This window comes from Pelophylax lessonae (assembly GCF_965119305.1).
Source record: "Pelophylax lessonae genome assembly, chromosome: 2".
Classification (NCBI taxonomy): Eukaryota; Metazoa; Chordata; class Amphibia; order Anura; family Ranidae; genus Pelophylax; species Pelophylax lessonae.
Window position 1 is genome coordinate 421,681,503 of NC_138769.1, and position 23,193 is coordinate 421,704,695.

At 45.2% G+C, this 23,193-nt stretch overlaps 1 protein-coding gene across 1 annotated transcript in view; it reads right to left on the reverse strand.

The window, feature by feature from the left end:
- Window positions 1–23,193, reverse strand: part of CIP2A (cellular inhibitor of PP2A) — a 172,627-nt gene that overhangs the window by 132,845 nt on the left and 16,589 nt on the right. The window contains exons 2-5 of the mRNA XM_082247297.1: window positions 13,723–13,870; window positions 7,973–8,085; window positions 6,343–6,437; window positions 3,691–3,787 (exon numbers count right to left, since the gene is read on the reverse strand). Coding sequence (XP_082103423.1) covers window positions 3,691–3,787; window positions 6,343–6,437; window positions 7,973–8,085; window positions 13,723–13,870 — 453 coding nt within the window. The remainder of the gene's footprint in view (window positions 1–3,690; window positions 3,788–6,342; window positions 6,438–7,972; window positions 8,086–13,722; window positions 13,871–23,193) is intronic.

Consider the following 23,193-nt stretch of genomic DNA (forward strand, 5'->3'; position numbering starts at 1 on the left):
GAGAGAGAGAGAGAGAGAAAACGAGAGAGAGAGAGAGAGAGAAAACGAGAGAGAGAGAGAGAGAGAAAACGAGAGAGAGAGGAGAGAGAGAGAGAGAAAACGAGAGAGAGAGAGAGAAAACGAGAGAGAGAGAGAGAGAACGAGAGAGAGAGAACGAGAGAGAGAGAGAACGAGAGAACGAGAGAGAGAGAGAACGAGAGAACGAGAGAGAGAGAGAGAACGAGAGAACGAGAGAGAGAGAGAACGAGAGAACGAGAGAGAGAACGAGAGAGAGAGAGAGAGAGAACGAGAGAGAGAGAGTGAGAACGAGAGAGAGAGAGTGAGAACGAGAGAGAGAGAGTGAGAACGAGAGAGAGAGAGTGAGAACGAGAGAGAGAGAGAGAACGAGAGAGAGAGAGAGAACGAGAGAGAGAGAGAGAACGAGAGAGAGAGAGAACGAGAGAGAGAGAACGAGAGAGAGAACGAGAGAGAGAGAGAGAACGAGAGAGAGAGAACGAGAGAGAGAGAGAACGAGAGAACGAGAGAGAACGAGAGAGAACGAGAGAGAACGAGAGAGAACGAGAGAGAGAACGAGAGAGAGAGAGAACGAGAGAGAGAAAACGAGAGAGAGAGAGAACGAGAGAGAGAGAGAACGAGAGAGAGAGAGAACGAGAGAGAGAGAACGAGAGAGAGAGAGAACGAGAGAGAGAGAGAACTGCAAGCTGTATTATGTTACATGTATACTAGCAGTAATTTACATTCCGCCGCCATTTTTAGTGATGGATAGATCTTTGGAGGACTAAAAACTTTGGAGATTGACAATTCTCTTGTTTCTCCATGACCATGGTCATTGTCCCGCAATGTGTGTGTGGGTACCTCCACCACGGCAATCTTATAAATGACATACAATATACCCCTCCAAGCATCTCAGACCATTCATCTTTAGTTATTCAAGTCATACCAAGACCTTACACTACTCTAATTAGGGCCCCTTGGCAGCTCAGTGGATTTTCATTGCACTTAAGCCCCCTAAAAGTACTGAAGGCAAAACATTGGCAATTTGGCACCTTCATGTAAACTATCCTGATATTGAAATGTTTTGGGATGCCTTTAAAGCATTTCTTCGCAGGGTGTTCAATTCAGAAATCACTTTGAATAAAGAGACTACCAGAGCAATTGAGACACAGGTGGAACAGTGGGAAACTGATTTTATTGTAAATGCTTCCAATTCTGCCTGAGAAGCTTGGCTATCCGCTCAATACTGTAAAAAAGCTCATTGCCACTTTGACAGACTGGAAGAGATTCTTTACCAAACTGGCATACTACGACGAGGGTGAAAGAAATAGTTGCCTTTTAGCCAAGATTGCTCAAGCTCATCAATTCTCCGCCATCATAGGTGACTTACGCACCTCTGGGGGTAAACAGGTCAACTTACCTGATTTAATCATGGCAGACTAAGGCTGGCCATACACTATACAATTTTCTTGTTCAACTTTCCTTTCGATTTACCAAAACCATGTAATATAGGGTCAAACCTAAACACTTTCAATTTGTATGCAGTCAGGCAGGCCCTTGCACTACATAGTTTAAGGTAAATCTAAAGGAAATTGAATAAGAAAATTGTATAGTGTATGGCCAGCCTTAGGTGCTTTTTCGCTGACTTATACCAACCTGAACAGCGCTACACGCTTGACTCCCTTCATGAGGACTTGCACAGTATCAAGATGTCAGAGCTCTGTGACTCCAACTGGCAGTTACTAAATGTCCAACTCAAGTTAAACAAACTATAGTTAGCAACCTCCCGATGGAGGTATACAGACTGTAACTTGCCTTATTTATTGCAAGTATTCAATAGCTCCCTGGACAAAAGCCATTTACCTCCCTCTAACTAAAGCTACCATAATTCTCCTGTTAAAGCCAGGAAAAGACAATCTAAAAATCAGGGTTCATATAGATCCATCTAAAAATCAGGGTTCATATAGATCCATCTCACTTCTACAATGTGACATAAAAGTTTTGTCTAAGGCCCTTTCCAATATGCTGAATGTGGTTGTAAAGCCTAAATATTTTTTCCCTAATGCATTTTTTGCATTAACCACTTGCCTACTGGGTACTTAAACTCCCTTTTTACCCAGGCCAATTCTCAGCTTTCAGCGCTGTCGCATTTTCAACGACAATTGCACAGTCATGCAACACAGTACCCAAATTAAATTTTTATCATTTTTTTTTTTTTTCAAACAACTAGAGCTTTCTTTTGGGGTCACTACTGGGTTTTTTTTTTTTTGGCTGAACATTTTGAAAAAACAAAACAAAAAACAAAACAAACAGTTTTATAATTATAATTTGTTTTGTAAAATTTTGCAAACAGGTAATTTTTCTCCTTCATTGATGTGTGCTGATGAGGCAGCACTCATGGGCCCTGATAAGACACTACTGGTGGGCACTGATGGGTGGCACTAATGGGCAATGAGGCACTGGTAGGTGACACCGATTCAGCACAGATAGATGGCACTGAGCTGCACTGGTAGGTGCCGCTGGTGGGCACTGGGGCATTGATTATATTCTCCTCTTCGGGACCGATGTCCCTCTAACAGCAGCCGGCGATCTGCTTTTTTTTTTTTCTCCTCACGCTGACAGCACGAGGAGAAAAAAAAAGGCTGATCTCCTAGTGCGTTTTACATCAAGTGATCAGCTGTCATTGGCTGACAGCTGATCACATGGTAAGGAGACAGGATTGGCTCCTTACTCAGATCTGTGATCGGCCGAGTCTCATGGACTCCCTGATCACAGTGCAAGCCGCTCATGCACGGAAGGATGTACATGGATGCCCTCCCGGCAATTAAGGTCCGTGCTGTAGCCGTCTTTCGGCTATAACGCAGACGGGAAGTGGTTAAGGTAAAAATGTTTAGGTGTCAGCATCCTCCCTCACCACTCCCCTCCCCCCTGAACAATTTTGAACAATTTCAAAGAGTGGTGATTCCATACTTTTTGCCATGAGTTGTATATCCCCTCAGGATAAGAATCTTTAGCTTTTAGAAAATCTAATAAGCTCTACCCCATGCATTCCTTCATGAAAAAAATATGGGACAAGGCCATATGATTCCAAAAAAAAATAGTTTACACTATATACAGTCCAATCTGGGGCAAAAATAATTATCCTGAACTAGCTAAACTACACCCAAGATATGTAAATGGCTCTAAGATTATTTGACAATCTCCAATCTAGATGGATACACCAGAACTGAGCCCACTCGATTTTGTTGCGGACAGACTCATTATTCTATGCCGGTTGGTGTATGTTGAATGCCTTAATGCATGTGGACATTGTAACCTAAATGTTTACAAATGTGCTTTATGTTAAACACTCTGGAAGATGGCGTTTCCACATTTTCCAATAAACCATTTATTCAGCTAAGATATCTGGAGCAACAAGTGGAGCAGTAGCCAGGTGAGTTTCTTTTTTTCTTCCTCTATCGATCATTCAAAAATTGCTCACAACTTTGCTAATAATGATAAAATAACCCCTATATTGGTATGAATATTCTATATATTCTCTAATATATATATATATATATATATATATATATATATATATATATATATATATATATATATATATATATATATATATATATATATATATATATAAAAAAAAAACTGCAATTCAGCAGAATTTAGTCACTAAAAATCTGAAAATTAAGATCCTCTTACCAAAGATTTTATGTATGACTGTACAGAAAGATTGTGCCGACAAAGGTTTGCCAAAAGACCAAGACAAGGCATGGTTAGCTCATCTTCTGATGACTGACTAGAAGATATAAAAAGAACAAATACATTTTTTCTCAAACACTCATTTATTGGTAGATTTCTTATTTAAACATAGGTACATTAAAACAACAAAATCAAGTGTAGCGTGAAACTTATGTTTTTTAGATGCAGAACTTCACTTTATTTTAGTCAGTTAAAAACCATCATGTATTTTTCAGATTTTTAAGCCCTTAATAAGGATAAGATAACCCAAAAAAAGTTTTGCAATGGAACTGCTCTCCAAATCGACATTTTTTATTCCTGGTGCAGATAGCATTAATAGATAGGAAGGAAGGTATATCATTTACCTGTTTTAAACTTTTTTGTACATTTCTTCAGTTACTTCCAGGTTTCTTGCTTAGGCAAATTATGTCCTACATCGCAGGAGTCTTTAGGAGGGGAGGAGTGGTTTTCTCAGCTAAGCACACTCCCCCCTGCATGCTTGAGCTAAGGGCAAATGGATTCCAGGAAGTAAATGCTACATGAATCATTTGCCCTTACTCAAGATAGCCACAACCAAAAATGATGGGGGGGGGGGGGGGGGTTAAAAGTGATTTCTAGACAAAACAAAGCATAGAGACAAGAATGGATGGGGGAGTTTGCTTTGAATATCAAAAATTAATTAAAAAAGCAGCAAGAATCACTGGAGGGTCAATTTGCACTTTTGCTTCCCATTGGTGAGTGTTAAGGCAGCCTAGTAATATGAACAGGATGCCAACACATTAAAATAATCAGATTTTTGATGATGTTCATCGACAGACTGACAGACAGACTGTCAGAACACCCAAACAGCAGCTGCACCCGATAGGATGCAGTTGCTGTTTGGCCATCAATTTTCGCTCAGACTGCTATTTTTCAGTCAAAAGGATGCCATGCATGAGACGACAGACAGGGCCGTCTAGAAATCGAATTTCAGCCAGTTTATTAGGAATTATCAGGGCTGCTTTTGAGCAAATTCTAGTATGCCATATTATGCCTGGTTAATTGTATTTGCCTCCCACATTTTCATATCACCAGTAGATGAGGTGGGGCAGAGGGGGAAGAATGCTATGTCTGTGCATGCCTCCCCACTGACTTCTATGGCATGCGAATGAGAAATAGCAAAAGAATAGGGTAGGTGCCAATAGTGGGAAGCCTCCACGAGTAGGACAAGCTGTCAGAGGTGCTGTTAAATGTGAAGAAGCCAATCAGGAACACGTTTCGGAGGCTAGGTACCACCTTCCATCAGCCTAATTAGGCTGGCATCTGACAGCTTGTCTTCCTCGTAGATTTCCCCCAAGCTGCCCATACTGACCTCTGCACAGATCCCTGTAGCAGACCTGTCACCTTGGCGGCTTTAGCCCTGCACAAATTCCTCACTGCTGATTGATCTAGAGTTTTGATACATGCCTATTTCTAATGGGCGTATGTGAGGTATATTTATATATTATATTCCCAAGCATATACCTCTGGGATGTTTAAGAGTTATGGTCTATGTGTGTTTTTTTTAATATGCACATCCTGCAGCTTAATGATTAGCAGCCTTGTATTTTATTTGAATTTACATAGTTAGTGAGGTTGAAAAAAATACCTCAGTCCATCCAGTTCAACCTATGATGTGTGTGTTTGCTGTTAACCGTACATTGTATACCCCTGTATGTTCTGGTCTTTAAGGTGCCCATCTAATAGTTTTTTGAAACTATCAATGCTCCCTGCTGATACGACTGCTTGCGGAAGAGAATTCCACATCCTTACTGCTCTTACAGTAAAGAACCCCCTGCGTATTTTAAGGTTAAACCGCCTTTCCTCTAGTTTTAGTGAGTGGCCACGTGTCTTATTGTATTCCCTTTCTCTGAATAGGTTTTTCCATATGCTAGGGTTGCCAGTACAGTATTTGTACATTGATATCATATCCCCCCTCAATCGTCTCTTCTCTACTTGATTTAATCTGAATTGTATACAATTATCTAGAATTGACAGCAAGTGCAGAGCTGTGTACGAAGTTGCGTTTAAGGGTCCATTCACACTAGCGCGACTTGTCAGGCGACTTGGTCGCCTGACAAGTCACGGTCGGTCGCTCGCCATTGAATAGTACAGGACCCGTTCTAATAGGAGCGACCCTTAGAAAAAGGGTCCTGTACTACTTCGGGGCAACCTGGAGGCGACTTGCATTGACTTCAATTATATGAAGTCCCTGCAAGTCGCGCCGAGGTCGCTTCACAGGTTGCCCCAGCAAGTCGTGTCGCGCCAGTCTGAATGGGCGCTTAGAATGAGAAATAGCCACAGTAATTTTGGGCTTCTTGGCCAATATAGCTGCAATTAGTGCTTAGCAGAACTCTTAAACATTGGCAAAAGTTTGCTCTGAGGGTTGTGAAAGATTATGATGCACCATTTTTATCACAGTATGTGTAAAACCAAGAGAAGGGCAGGAAAAAAAAAAAAAAAAAAAAAAAAACACAGGAGGCAGATACAATAGGTTAAAAACAAAAATACAGGATGGAAGAAACAAAGAACCCCCAATGCCAGATGCATATTTTTTGCATAAAAAGGTGGCTAAAATTGATTAACGTTACTTACATTCTGTTCATCAAGAAGGATATTAGTTCCTCAATGTTGACACTTGCATGCAAAACTCTTATATCGTAGGTCAACTTTTGCAGCAGATGAAGGCTCTAAATAATAAATATCCCAATTGGGACAAATGTATTAAAAATATAAGCAAGATTTACCTAAGCAAGCCCAAAAGCAATGTTATTCAATCATATCCAGCACTTGCAGTATTAATACTTCAGGAAGAGCCAAGGCACATGAAGAGGTATTCTCCCCACATCCCTGGCCTGTGCTTGGACAGTAAATACAGTTAAAGCAAAAATTCCTAAAGATTACCTCCACTAGCGAGCCTCCCTATTGCTTTGTCAGATGCGGTTTTATATTTGTATACTTTTTTTTTTTTTATAAGTGTATTCTTAATATATATTTATTGTTGTTCTATTTTACACACATTTCCAGTGCACAGCCACATTTTTATATTTATCTATTATATATTTATTTATTTATTGACACCCTCCACACAGGCAGCGCCAATTATCTAATTTTCCACTCAGTTTCTACATTCCTCTTGGCTCTGCACTCCAATAAACAGTCCAGAGGTATGTTTTTTTTTTGTTATGGGGATAGGAGAAGGGAATAGTGGAATGCTCCAATTTAACCATTCACAATATCCGAGGGCTTTTATCTTCACAACTCCACTTGCAAGTATGGAACAGCGAGGCTGTTAATTCATCCTGCCACTTCAGATGAATGGGTTTAAGTCTCTTGCTTTCTTTATCCTCTTTCGCAAGACGACTAGATGAACAATATCTTATCTTCAGGATACTCTCCCTAGCATCCTCTCTCTGCTGACACCCATCCACTAACAACTATCCTATGAGCAGGGGTGGCCCCTCAGGTCAGGCCCCTTGACATGAGTTCCTGTACTCACGATACTGCAACAGGGTCTCCACTCTCAGTCAGCTTCCCTGGACCTCTGGATTCAGCTCCTCTCAATTGCTCCTCTGGTTCTCAGGACGACCTCCTACGACCGCATGGCACCTCTACAGAAGAGGCAGCCGCCCCCTCCCTCTGGGACTCTGCTCTCCAACGAAAGACCCCAAGCACATGTGCTCCTGGCTTTTATACAGTATCCCAGCATGCTCTGAGGTGACATGCCTTCTGCCAACCATCAGGACAGTATCAAAAGCCTATGCCCCCATTATTTTTGTTCCTTGAGAAACTTTGCATTTGGTAGCCTATTCAAAATGTATTGGAAAAAAATAAAAAATAGGTCCTGCTATAGCTAGTTTTTGAGATGCACTAGGGTGCATTCCAGAGTGTCATCACAATGCATTACAGCATGCATAGTATGCTTCCAGGTGTTACAGCAACATATTGATGTAAACCAGTCCTTATCCTTTAGTATACTGAATACTCAGCGTTTTTGGAGGTCCATCTTTTTTTTTTTTTTAAGACGATCTAAATATTTGCATTATCAAATTATAAAATGTGATATTACTGATAAACACACATGGCCTAATAGCCCTTTATATATTAAGGATAAAATTCCACTTCCCAAATACATACATACTAATAGGATTATACCAGTAAATGGGTTCTGTACTAAGATTTATAGAGGTAGCAGGAGAAGCCAAAACAATAGAAATGTACAAACCTGTAATAAAACTGGATCATTTAAGATGGAGCTATATCTGTAAACTACACCAGCCAAAACATTGGTGAGATTGTAAGTAGTATGAAGAGTCTCTCTTGTTTCAGTGTCTACAGCTAGCAAACATAAAAAGGAGAACAAAATGTGAAACATCAAAACAGATGTGGCCAACTGTGCTGGGCTAAAATATACATGCACACACAGATGAAAAGTGCACTAGCCATATACACAGACAGATAAGACATGACCAAACCAACTGAAACAATGTACATTATATGACAATGACTAAGAATCCTAAGAGCAGCATGAGACTGGGGTTGATTTACTGAGGCTGGTTCACACTGGTGCGACACGAAAGTCGTGCGACTTTGATTCGATTTTGCCCTGCAACTTTCATGCGACTAACTAGCGGGATCTGATTTTTATCCAACTTTTAGATAAGTGTGACTTGGGTCTTGGATGGACTTTAAGGGGAAACCGCACAACCAAATAAAAAAAAAAAAAAAAAAAAAGGGACCTCCTTCTGAACCATACCAGGCCACATGCCCTGAACATAGGGGGGTGCTTTGTAAAACACCTTGTCCCCATGTTAAGCTGTAGGGGTCTGCGGACAGGGGGGTTAATCAAAATCTGGAAGCCTCCTTTAACAAAAGGGGCCCTAGGACCCCCCCACCCCCCATGTGAATGAGTATGGGGTGCATAGTACCCCTACCCATTCACCCAAAAACAGGAGGCATTTTTTGACAAATCCTTTATTAAAAATGAATACAGTGGTGTTGTGGTTAGCACTTTCACCTAGCAGCAAGAGGGTCGCTGGTTCGAATCCCAACCACGACACTACCTGCCTGGAGTTTGCATGTTCTCCCTGTGCCTGCATGGGTTTCCTCCGGGTACTCTGGTTTCCTCCCACACTCCAAAGACATGCTGGTAGGTTAATTGGATCCTGTATAAAATTGTCCCTACTATGTATGTATGAATGCGAGTTAGGGACCTTAGATTGTACGCTCCTTGAGGGCAGGGACTGATGTGAATGTGTAATGTATATGTAAAGCGTTGCGTAAATTGACAGCGCTATACAAGTACCTGAAATAATAAATGAAAATAATAATGTCACCCCTGGTAGCTCCAATGTCAAACACGATGACCGTCGGCGCCAACCCGATTTAAATAAAAAAATACGCTCTTCCCCGGATGAAGGCTTACACTGTTCTGGCAGCTCTGGTGTCGACAATTCTTATATACTATGGGGCATAGCTTTGTGATGAGGTCTCCCAAAGACCCCGCCCCTTGTGACCCATCATGCCTGGGGTGGTGATGCCAAAAAAGGGGAAGGTTCTTTCGGTGACTTCACCACATGACCACGCCCCATTAGTTATACAAGAACTGTCAGACACCAGAGCTGCCAGAATGGTGGGAGCCTTCGTCGGCGGAAGAGTGTATTTTTATCGAGGGGGGGGGGGGGGGGGAGGGACCCACAGTGATTGACGTTGGAGCTACCACAGGGGTCATTATTTTTGATAAGGACTTGTCAAAAACTGCCTCCTGTTTTTCTTACACTACACATTTTTATTTTTGGGTGAATGGGCAAGGGTATCCCATTACTCATTCACATAGGGGGGGGCCCCTTTCTTAAAGGGGGCTTCCAGATTCTGATAAGCCCACTGCCCGCAGACCTCCACAACCACAGCCCAGGGTTGTGGGGGGGGAGGCCCTTTTCCCTCCCTGCCCCAAAACACCCCCCAATGTTGAGGGCATGTGGCCTGCCAGGCTGCATGCTCGGATAAAGGGTCTGGTATGGATTTTGAGGGAGACGCCACTAATTTTGGCATGGGGTTTCCCTCAAAATCCATACCAGACCCTTTATCCAAGCATGCAGCCTGGCAGACCTAAAGGTCTGGTATAGATTAAGGGCGGGACCCAATGCTGTTTCCCCCCCCCCCCCCAATACATTTTGCATTGCTAACATTGCACACACCACAACAGGAGGCAGGAGCTCTTCAGGGAAATTTGACCTCTGAGCACTTCGCAGGTCACAAGTCGGATCAGTTAAGATGGTGATCGGACTTGGATGCGGATTTACATTATATTCAATGGGCTGAAATAGCACCCAAGTTGGACCAAAGTAGTGCAGGAATCTTTTAAAAAGTCGAGCGACATGAGTTGGATCAGTTAAGATGGCTCTCATTGGGAAACATTGATTTTGTTCATGCGACACGTGCTTTCAAAGTCGGAGCGCATGCCTCACCAGTGTGAACCTGGGCCTAAAACTGGAGGGCACAACATCTGGTGCAGCGGTGCATGGTGGCCAATCAGCTTCTAACATCAGCTTGTTCAATTAGGCTTTGATGTGAAAACCTTGAAGCTGATTCTTTGCACAGTTGCCCCAAATCTTGTATTCGTATTCTCTAGTTTTAGTAAATCAACCCCAGTGTTATTAGGGTAGAACACGTAACATGTTTCAGCTCCTGATATCACTCTGCCCATTTACTGTTTGAGGATGGATCTTGTCCCAAGATCGCTGGGATGGATATTACTGGTATACAGTTTTATTCTCACACTGACTTGAATTCCAATGATTCAACAATTTCCTGATTGATTCTTTTTGTCCATCTCCCCTTGGCTGAAGGGAAATTTTCAACTCCGTTATTCATATTTTCAGCCGGAAATAGGGTTATTAAAACCTTGTCAATTTAATAAAAAAAAAAAAAAAAACTGCCGATAATGGCCATTGAAAAAATGCATGTGATTTTCATAGGTCATGCAACTCATAAACCGCATCAAAAATGCAACACAGGTGCGTTTTGAATTCATTTTTGCCACAGTTTCAAAACATTTCAATGGGTAGGTGCGTTGCACTGCGACGGACCAGTGTGAAGACATACATAGAATTTAAAGGAACGCATTTTTTTTTCTTCATTTTTCTTGCACTTTCTAAAAAACGCAAAAGCGCGCTTCAAAAACTATGGATTAAAAAGTTGAGATTGATAGATTAGATAGAGAGTAATGTGTATATATATATATATATACATATATATATATACACACACACACACACACACATATACATAAATACATACACAGCCCTCAAATTTTCTACTCGCCTGCATAATGGAAAATTATGTAGGGCGAGCTCCGGTCAGGGGAAGAGAGGAGAGGAAAGCCGGCCGAATGATTGGATAATGTCAGAGCGGCGGGATCATCCCGCTGTAACAGCTTTAATTGTAATTGCCGGGCGCTCGCCGACATACACAGTCCCGCCTCCTAGCCTGGCTTCTTTGATAGACAGAACACCTGGCCAACCAGGACGTGCAACGTCAATCAAAGAAGCCGGGCTAGGAGGCGGGACTGAGTATGTCAGCGAGCGCCCGGCAATTACAAGCTGTTACAGCGGGATGATCCGCCGCTCTGACATGCGGCCAGCAGTACTGATGGAGGGGGTAAGCCGATCATCTCATGTTAAGGCCAGAGTCGGTACAAGGGGTGGATGGGAGGGAGGGACGGACGGCTGCCCTGGGCGTGTGTAGTATGGGAGGTGGAGGGGGCCTGTCAATAGCGGTCGTCAGATCGGGACTTCTTTTCACCTTAAATAGTCGGAGTGGAGGTGGAGCGGAGAAGACAATTCCTAAACCTTTGCACGGACAGCTGGAGGGAGAGATGCGGCTGCAGAAGGGGAAGAAGATTGCGGCTAAGGAATGACACTGGATGTCAGATCCGGACTATACAGAGTTTGTTATCCCCTGTCCTCCGAGTCAAAGCAAGCAATGTGGAAAGGGGGCGGGTAACAAACTCTGTATAGTCCCGATCCGACATCCAGTGTCATTCCTGAGCTGCAATCTTCTTCCCCTTCTGCAGCCGCATCTCTCCTGCCAGCTGTCCGTGCAAAGCTTTAGGAATAGGCTTCTCTTAGGCTCCTCCTCCGCTCTGACATATGAAGAGAAGGAGCCTCAGAAGAGGAGAATCACAGAGGGCTGTGCCGCGCTGTAGCGGAGGTCTGCATGCTGGAGGAAAGGGAGAACTGCACTGGGGGCACAAATCTTATCCTGTCACCTCCCAAATTCCCATCTCAGCACAGTTCCCCCCCCCCTCCCATATTGATCCCACCTAGAAGTAATCATCTTCTCCCCACCCCTCCTAGTACAAATTCTCTTATTCCCTCCCCCCCCCCCCCCCCCCCCAAGGACAATCCCCCAAAAAGTATTTGTACTAGGAGGGGTGGGGAGAAGGTGATTACTTCTAGGTGGGATCGATATGGGGGGGGAGGGGGGTTGTGCTGGGTTGGGGAATTTGAGAGGTGACAATATAAGATTTCTTCTAGCAGGGGAATTGGGGGGGGGGGGGGAGGGTGCTAGGAGGAGTGATTCGTGCTGGGGGAGGGGGGGAGGATTTGTGCCAGGAGTGGGTATTTGGGGATCGTCCTTGAAGAGATTATTGGAATGGGGTGGGGGATGGATTTGTGCCAGAACAGGAAGTCTTGGGGCTGTTAAAAAGGGGGTATTCGGGGGGGGGGGTTGTGCCAGTAAGAATAATGGGGTTATTTTGTGCTAGGGGAAAATTTTGATGGGGGGAGGATTTGACAGGTAGGATTTGTTCTAGGAGGTGAAATTTGGGGGGGGGGGGGGGTACTAGGAGGGTGATTTGGGGGGGTTCCAGACCCTTGATGGGCACTGAAAATGTTGTTGTTAATATTTATTTTTGTAACTTGTGCATTAATGCAAAAACATTTAACAGTGTAATTTTAAGAGATAATTTATGAGGGCGTGTGCAGGGTAGGAGTTGGGTGGGGCAACTGGTGGTGAGTAACCCTTAAGGCCTGGCTAGTAGCTCAGGACATTACATTTTGAGCCATGTATGTATGCATGCATATTATATATATATATATATATATATATATATATATATATATATATATATATATATATATATATATATATATATATATATATATATACACACACACACACACACACACACACACACACATACATACACACACATACATATACACACATACATATACATATACACACACACACACACATATATATATACACAGTGGGTACAGAAAGTATTCAGACCCCCTTAAATTTTTCACTCTTTGTTATATTGCAGCCATTTGCTAAAATCATTTAAGTTCATTCTTCTTCCTCATGAATTTACACATAGCACCCCATACTGACAGAAAAACACAGAATTGTTGACATTGTTGCAGATTTATTAAAAAAGAAAATCTGAAATATCACATGGTCCTAAGTATTCAGACCCTTTGCTGTGACACTCATATATTTAACAAAAAGGGAGAAAAAAAAAAAAAAAAAAAGACATACACACAGTAATTCTGTCAGTGACAAATATTACTCCACAAAGAGAACGGTGGTACCTAAAATTTTATGGGTACCACCATCAAAACCAATCAGAAAAACTAAATCTGGTGGTAAATGGCCCCAAAGCTGTGGGTACTGTCTTGTCAGAGTTCAACAGTTAACAGGAGATTTGTTTAATCCACACTGGATAAAGAACTATGGAAGTCACAGGGGTTGATTTACTAACACTGGAGTGTGCAAAATCAGGTGCAGCGCTTCATAGAAACCAATCAGCATCCAGTGTTTTTTTGTCAAAGCATGGTTCAACAAGCAGAAATTCAAAGCCGATTGGCTACCATGCCCAGCAGCACCAGATTTTGCACTCTTCAGAATAAGTACATAAACCCCACTGTGTGTATGCCTAATGCATCTTTCTCCACATAAGATACTTACCTAAACTAGATAACAAGTTAACAGTCTTCAGTGTTAAAGCAGGACTAGTATTGGGGTCTTCAATAAGTTCCACAAGAGCACTCAAGCATTCACTGGGTAAAATCTGGTTTGATGCAAATAACTTGTTCAACTTCAGCCCAAAGGTTACCTTATAGAAAAAGGCAAACAAAAAACAAAATTTACTGTCTATTTTGAGGACTTTTAATTCTTCAAAAGCTAAAGAAACACATACAAAATAATAAGGCTGTATTCAGACCTTTACGTTCCATAAATGCACTTCTGGTGCCATCATTTCTTAATGACACAAACACGGCTAGAAATTGCACGTTTTGTCACACAGCAAACACGCTAAGACACCCTGTAACAAACACTCCTGAAAAAGGTACAGGAGTTACTTTGGTGCAAAAAAGTACTACTGTGCATCGCGCAAGTGTGAATGGGGTCTAAAAGAAGAGGAAAGCACCAGGATAACATTTCAACGCAACTCCGTTACTAGATGAAACTTTTTTTAGAGCTACAACTAATGATTATTTTCATAATTTATTAGTTGGCCGATTATTGTTTCGATTAATCGGTTTTTCAAAAAATTTAAAGTGTAGCGTATAATTTAGTTATGTAAAGTTTAAAAAAAAAAAAAAACTGAATTTTTGTAAAATCTTACCTGTAAAATTCCTTTCTCCGAGTCCGACAGTCGCCGCCTCTTCATATTCATCACATATGGGGTATTAGACTTTGCTCCGAAGGAGTAGCTAGGCAACAGAATATGTTAACATTAAAGCTTTTAACATATCCCACCCTCAAGGGGTGGTCCCCTCAGTCAATACCCTCCTACTTCCTGCAACCATATCTCAGTTTTAGTGGAATAGCAGTAGAGTATACAACCAAACCCCAAAAGAGGGGCGGGGGCGGCGACTGTCGGAGGACTCAGAGAAAGGAATTTTACAGGTAAGATTTTACAAAAATTCCGTTTTCTCTTACGTCCTCCGACAGTCGCCGCCTCTTCATATTCGTCACATATGGGGACGTCCCAAAGCAGTGCAAACATGAGGGGTGGGAAACGCATCCGCGCCGAAAAGGCAACGCAGTCTCCGCATCAAAGAAAGGAACCTTACCAAAGGAAGGAAACCAGCTGGGCAACAGGAAAAAACAAGTGCTCAACAGGAGCAACAACCCAGGAAAAGACAAATAACCATGGGATAAAAAAAAAAAAAAAAAAACATATCCCAACAGCCAGAGGTCCCCAACAAGGGACCCTAGGGAATTGCCGCACTAAGAACCTTGCGGCCAAAGGAAGCATCCGCTGATGCCTGAACATCTACTTTGTAGAATTTCGTGAAAGTGTGTACGGTCGACCAAGTCGCCGCCTTACACACCTGGGCTACAGAAGCCCCATGACGACAGGCCCAAGACATACTCCGAGATCTAGTAGAGTGCGCCTTCACAGGCACAGGGGGAATCTTCCCCTGCAAGGCATAGGCCTGTTCAATGGTCTGCCTGATCCATTTGGCGATGGTAGAGGCCGACGCCGCCATGCCCTTCCGAGGACCCTCTGGAAGAACAAACAAGGAATCCGTCTTTCGAAAAGACTCAGTCGATTTAAGGTAAACCCTTATCGCCCGAACAACATCCAGAGAGTGTAATCTCACCTCCTTTGGATGTTTAGGCTTCGCGCACAGCGAAGGCAAGACAATATCCTCATTAAGATGGAATTCCGAAACTCGCTTCGGAAGAAAAGAAGGATTAGGTCGCAAGACCACCTTATCCAAATGAACAACCAGATACGGAGACTTGCAGGACAAAGCTGCCAGCTCCGACACTCTGCGAGCCGAAGTGATCGCCACCAAAAAGGCGACCTTTTTGGACAACAGACAACGAGATCTCCCTGATCTGTTCAAAAGGAGCACGTTGCAACACAGACAGAACGAGATTCAAGTCCCAAGGGGGCAAAGGATCCCTCCTAGGAGGAACCAGATGCCGCACACCCTGAACAAAAGTGCCAACCAAGGAGTTGGAAGCCACGGGACGTTGAAACAGAACGGCCAGCGCAGACACCTGACCCTTAAATCGTAGCCAGCGCCAAACGCTGATCGACACCCGTTTGAAGGAAGGACAGCACTCGGGAAACCGAGTACGTGCGGGGTGAAAACCCCCTGGACTCACACCAGGCAAAATAGGCCTTCCAAGTACGGTAATAAACCTTCCCCGAGGAAGACTTCCTCGCGTTGATCAAAGTATGAACGACCTCTGGGGAGAGACCCTTCTCCTTCAGGACCTCGGTCTCAACAGCCAGGCCGTCAAAGCCAGAGACTGTAAAGCAGGATGGTATATCGGTCCTTGAGACAGGAGATCGTCTCGAAGAGGCAGACGCCACGGGGCGTCGACCGCCAGATTCACGAGGTCTGCGTACCAGGACCGGCGAGGCCAGTCCGGTGCCACAAGAATCACCGTGCTGCGTTCCGAGTGTAACCTGCGAAGGAACCTGGACAGCAACTGAATCGGTGGAAACGCGTACATCAGCCTGTACTGATGCCACGGGGCCACTAACGCGTCCGACGCGTCTGCCCGAGGGTCGCGCGTCCTTGCCACGAACCTTGTAGTTGAGACGAGACGCGAACAGGTCCACATCTGGAAGACCCCACTTCGCGCACAACATCTGGAAGACAGTCGGGTGGAGAGACCATTCCCCCTGATCCAGGGTCTGGCGACTCAGATAGTCCGCCTGCCAGTTCTCCACCCCCGGAATGTGAACCGCCGTTATCGCCGGGACATGAGTCTCGGCCCAAGACAGAATGTCGGCCACTTCTCGAGCCGCTCGGGCACTCCTGGTGCCCCCTTGGTGGTTGATGTAGGCCACCGCCGTGGCATTGTCCGTCTGCACCCGAACCAGGCAGCCCTGCAGCCGGTCCGTCCAGCGATGAAGACAGAGATTTATCGCACGCAATTCCAGAATGTTGATCGGAAGGGAAGACTCCCTCTCCGACCAAGTTCCCTGGGCGGACAGAACGCCCAGAACACCACCCCAGCCCGACAGGCTGGCATCCGTGGTGATCACCGTCCACGAGATAGGACGAAACGATTTGCCCCCGGACACCATCGGGGACTGGAGCCACCACAGAAGGTCTCTTCTGGTGCGATGACTCAACGAGATTTGAAGATCCAGAGATTGAGGTCGCCCGTCCCACATGGACAGGATCTCCGCTTGGAGACCCCGCGTGTGAAACTGGGCGAAGGGAATCGCCTCGAAGGCCGAGACCATCAATCCCAGACATCTCATGCACGTCCGCAGAGACGAGTGCGGAACGTCCCTGAGGGACCTGACTTCCTCCTGAAGAGTTCTGAGTTTGTCTTCCGGCAGGAAGACCTTCGCCTGCACCGAGTCCAGGATCATTCCCAGGTAGGGAAGACGAACCGACGGACTCAGTGTCGACTTTGGAAAATTTATCGTCAAACCAAACTCCTGCAGAGTTTGCATCGTGACAGACAGGTCCTTCTCCAGACCCTGGCTGGTCGCAGACCGAACCAGAATGTCGTCCAGATACCCCAGGACAGAAGTGCCCTGGGCCCTCAATAATGCCAGAACCGGTGCAAGCACCTTGGTGAAAACCCGCGGAGCCGAGGCGAGACCAAAAGGCAACGCCACGAACTGGTAGTGATCCTCCGCAATGGCAAATCGAAGGTACCTCTGGTGACCCTTGAAAATGGGGATGTGAAGATACGCTAGAAAAGGAAAGAAAGGACCCCCTAAGAAGGGTGGGACTTTAAAGGTAACTAGTAAGGATCTCTTGGAAAAAGATAAGTTGAAATAAAATAAACAATTTATTGAAACAATTGTGATTGTAAAGGATCAATCAGGTAGGTAATGATACATTCAAAATACGATACAGTATAATTGCAGATGCATGGCAGAATCCAACGCGTTTCGAAATTGTGTAATACCAGAGTCTTCCTCAGGGAATCTGCATGTCTTTCTGGAAAGCATAATCATATGCCGCAAATAAATCCAAGAAAACAGAACAAAATATAATAGCATGCACTTTGTATATCACATCATCCATATCAGAGTTTTTTGCAGTTGCGACAACATATTATTTCATTTTGTAAGGTAATATCACTTATTGGTTTGTTGTAAATATACCAAAAAGAACATGCATTCCCAAAAAACAAAAAAAAAAAAAAAAAAAGGGGGGGGAGAGAGAAAGAAGAAAGTGCTGAAGATACCACACGGTAGGTGTTTACATACCGGCAGATGCTCGAAGCCACTCGTATTGTTCAGAGGGGGAGATATGTTTAAAACCCGCAGATTAGGAGCTAGAGTCAGGTGTTGATATTAAAATTTGTGTCCTCTTTACCTACGAATAACAGTTCAATGTTAGGGAAATTCACTTAATGAGCAAAATTCCCTATTATATCTGTGATTTCAGGTAACTTCACCTGCTGTAATGATCCAGAGGGGGATGAGTGATGTATGGGGACTGAGAGGAGAGGGATCCTCAAAGGGTGGAAAGGGTTTCAATCACCTTAACAATAATCGTCCTCAGGAGGGTGTACCTCTTGGAATTTTAAATAATAGTGACCCCTAAAGGGGAAAAGAAAGAGAGGACTCAAAAAGTGAATTGTCCTCAAAAATGTATGATAGGAAACCTTTTGTTGTTTGGAGTATCTTACCTCCGTGTTGTGGTGGGACATCCAAAGTGACTCAAGTGGCTTGGATGGATAAAAAGTCCACCAGGATGTGAGTAGAAAATATGGCTATGATGTAATCCAAAGCTTCAGATAAATATCATTTGCCTGGAATACATATGCACAATTACATAAAGATATAAAAGCTTATGGATGTATGTAAATGGAGTAAGGAATTGCCTTACCTCCGTGTTGATATGAATTAACTACCATATCCGGACAAATCCCGAAGATGCAATATCCACCAAGGAACGCACTACTGTTCCGAATCAATTCAATATCAATGTTTTGCTTTGCCTAGGATATGAAGAATTATAATATATATTTCTGGTTGCCTATCCAAAATGCCATATCAGTCAATGATGTCCACAAAAAGAACAAACGAATTGTATGTATAGATACCGTCTGAGGAAGAGAGCAGCAAACACACAATGGATTAATCCGCCAATGAGGACAGCCCAGGATCCCAAGACTGACGACACAGCTGATGGGATTCACCTACTGGCCCAAAAGAATATATGTGTAAGGAAAAGATTCTCCTCAGTGAGTGTGCAGAAGGCGTTCTACAGACCAAAGGTCCCCCACAGGTACTTACTGGTTAGTGAAGAGGCTTAGAGGAACATCAATTCCATCCTATCACGGAGAGATCACTCACCGGACTGGCTCTCGGCGTTCCCTTAAGTATCAGACACCGGGTCCGTGATTTCCCATTGAGTATCGCGTGATTACGTAGGGGTAAAGGTCGACCTTGAGTGATGTCGTAATGTCCGTCTGAGTATCACGGAAAATGCCGCGAGTCTTGACGGTGAAAAGCATCCTTCAAAATCGATGGAGGCCATGAATTCCCCCGGAACCAGGGCAGCCACCACCGACCGCAGGGATTCCATGCGGAACTTGCGAACCCGCACAGAGCGGTTCAGAACCTTCAAGTCCAGAATTGGACGAACCTTGCCCTCCTTTCTGGGCACGGTGAACAGATTGGAATAAAACCCCCGAAATCTGTCCCGATGAGGCACCGGAACTACCACTCCCTGAGCCCTCAGGTCCCGCACCGCCAGGTGCAGGTCCCGTAAACGCTCTGGAGACAGTTGAAGATTTGAGGGAAAAAATCTGCTCTCCAGCCGAGAGAGAAACTCGATCTTGTAACCAGATCGAACGATCTCCTGAACCCATCTGTCCCGCACGCGGGCCAACCAGGGCTGAAGAAAACCGAGCAAGCGTCCCCCCACCCCAAAACTGGGTGAGGGTGCCCCTTCAGGCCGCACTGTTATGGGCTGCGGATCCGGATTGACCGGACTTCTGTTTTCCAGACCAGGGCTTCTTCTGAGAGCCTTGACCTTTGAACGGTTTGCCCTTGTAGTGCGACCGAAATGCACGAAAGGACCCCTGAGGGGGCCGAAAATTAGCATGCTTCTTCCCAGAAGCCCCCTTAGCCTTGGGGAAATGGGGCAAGAGAGTGCTCTTACCTCCGGTGATCCCCTTAATCAACACATCCAAGGACTCCCCAAAAAGGCGAGACCCATCATAAGGCAGATTGGCTAAGGTCTTACGTGAAGACTGGTCCACCGACCAACATTTCAACCAAACCAGGCGGCGAGACAACACCGCCACGCTGTGTACACGTGCAGCCAACGGGACTAAGTCCAAGTCCGCATCACACAGATACATGACACCCTGGTGGATTTGATCCACCATATCCAGGGTCGCCGGCGAGGCCGAATCGGCCACTAGGACGCGCCGAAGCATCTGCGTCCAACTTGCGACCGCCTGGGCCGCCATGAGAGAGGCAAACAGAGCCTTAAGCATAGAACCCGTAACAGAATAAGTATGACGGGCAAGAGACTCCAATCTCCTATCCGTGGCATCACGGAACACCGGGGAATCCTCTGCAGGAATCGAAGTGGATTTGTTTAAAACCGCAATTGCGTGATCCACTGGGGGTGGCACACACCACCTCTCATCAGTGGAAGGCGAGAAAGGATAACGCAGCTTGAACCTACTAGGTACAGCAAAAGGTTTGCGCAGATTGCGCCATTGTTCCTTAACAGCGCGCTGAAAATCATCATTGCAGGGAAAAACCTGCGGCGTCCTGCGTTTTCTCTGCGTCCCATAAGCCGCCAAGGCAGCGGGGGGACACACTTCATCCTGCAAACGCAGCGTTTGTTTTATGGAAGCAATCAATTCATCCATGATTGCAAGCTCTTCAGGCGAGCCAGGGGGAGAATTATCAACCCCTTCAACTTCAGCCTCCACCTCGGACCCCACTAGATCCAGGGAGGAGCGGGACCCCGATAAGGAGGCCCCCGCCATAACAACCCCATCACCTTCACCCTCAGAATCAGAGGAAAGAGCAACTCTGGGTCTTTTAGCAGATTGAGCAGCCACCAGCATCTGCACCTGAGCAGCAAGGCCAGCCACAATAGCGGCCAAATCCCCCCCTGGGGGGGAAACAGCGGTCCCCTGGCTTTCCACCAAGGCGGTAGGAAATTTGCCCTCCTGAGAATCCATTGCCCCTACAACAATGCCGGATAATAAAGGGTTAACTGCCCCTTTAACACGCGCGGCGAGCGCAGCCCACCGCACCACAACACAAGCACAATGAGACCCCCACAGGGACAATAAAACTGACACAGGCAATGGATAGGAAAGATAAAACCTGAGGAGACCCCCGCCGCTGCTGCTGCCTCGATCGGTGTTCCTGGAGAAGAGGAAGTGATGCTGCCAGGGCGCTCTATGAAAGCCTATGGGAGGCTACAAGAAAATGGCCGCCATGCATGTAGAACATGCGGCCGGAGCGAGTGTAGGCAAAATGGCGCCGTTTGGCGCCGAAACCGCCGCTCCACAGTACAGTAATGCACACATGTCTCCATATAAAAAAACATGTCAGATCGCCGCAGCGATCGCTGTATAATGCCCAAACATGCCACAAAACATGCCCCACAGCACACAGCTTCTCACACTGACAAGGCTGACACACACAGTGTCACACAGCTCCCCCCCCCCCTTGCAGCCCACAGCATGCAGCCGAGAGATGGGGAGACAAACAGTGTGAATAGAGGCAGGTTACACAGTCCCAGACTGACACCCCCCCAGACAGACAGGTCCCCACACAAATACACTTACCTCACAGTGGCGTGGGGGACCCGCACAGGCGAACAAGCCGCTGCACATGAGGCAGGGAGAGTCGCATACAAGACGCACAGAATGGGGGTTAAGAAACCGCACAGCGTCCAGTGAGGTAGCCACCTCACCAATCATCCCTGCACCGAACAGGGATGGGTCGTTCACTGTGCCAGGAGCGTTACCTGGCTGAACGCTCGATGGCAGGCTGGGAAGCCACTGACCCACGACCTGCGACCAGGGGGATCAGCCCGAGACCCAGCCCGCATGATCCTCTTCATCCGAAGAACTAACTAATGCTGACCAAAAGAACAGCTAAGTAAAAGGTAGAGAGAAAACTCAAACAAAAAAATCAAAAAAGAAGAAAGAGTCTGGGGCACAAAGCCCCAGCACAGAGAGAGCCAGCCACTCCTGACAAGCTAGACATTAAAACTGAGATACGGTTGCAGGAAGTAGGAGGGTATTGACTGAGGGGACCACCCCTTGAGGGTGGGATATTTTAAAAGCTTTAATGTTAACATATTCTGTTGCCTAGCTACTCCTTCGGAGCAAAGTCTAATACCCCATATGTGACGAATATGAAGAGGCGGCGACTGTCGGAGGACGTAAGAGAAAAGACAATTTGTTCTTGAATATCTCTATGCAGTGGTTAATACAAATAAACAGCTATATGGTGAGAAAAGATATCTGTGCTCAAATCCCAATAGCTTGTACATGTATTTAAATTATCAGGTGCTAAAAGGGTGTGACCACATATTAACGATACATATTTAGTATGGACTATATGTGAACTAAATATCCCTAATTTTCATTGTATAGTTTGCTGGAAAGGGTGCTCCGATACTAAAACCAATACCTTTTTTGCAATGCTATTGACTTGCATTAAGTTCTGTTAACCGCTTGCCGACCGCCGCAAGTAGATTTACTGCGGCGGTCAGCCCCTGCCAGGCAGAGTGACGTTAATTAACGTCACTAGCCTGGGAGGGTCTGGGGAGCGAGCGCGCGCCCACGGAGGCGCGCTCCCGCTCCCGCGCGGTCACGGACCCCCCCGCGCGTGTGACCAGCGGACCCGTGTCCGCCGGCCACTCGGCGATCGTCGGGGGAGAGGGAGAATGTCAGGCAGCTTGTGTAAACAAGCTGCCTGTCATTCTCCTCGCTGTAAAGACACTGATCACTCGGATCTAGTATGTAGATCCGTTGATCAGTGTCCTTACAGCTAGAGCCACAGCCAATCACAGTAGAAGCCACGCCCCTAGGGACACACAGCCCCTCCCTCCCAAATAAAGTTAACCCCTTCACTGCCAGTGTATTTTTACAGTAACAGTGCATATGTATAGCACTGATTACTGTAGAAATGTCACTGGTAACCCCAAAAGTGTCAAAAATGTCAGTCAAGGGTCCGATCTGTCCGCCGCAATGTCGCAGTACCGCAAAAAAAAAAAAAATCGCAGATCGCCGCCATTACGCGTTAAAAAAAAAAAACAAACAAAAATCTTTCCCTTTGTTAGTAAACGCAATAACTTTTGCGCAAACCAATCAAAATACGCTTTTTGCGATTTTTTTTACCAAACATAGGTAGGATAAAACAAATTGGCCAAAAATTTAAAAAAATTTAGATTTTTACATTTTTTTTGGGGGGAATTTCATATAAAAAAATGTGAAAAATATTGC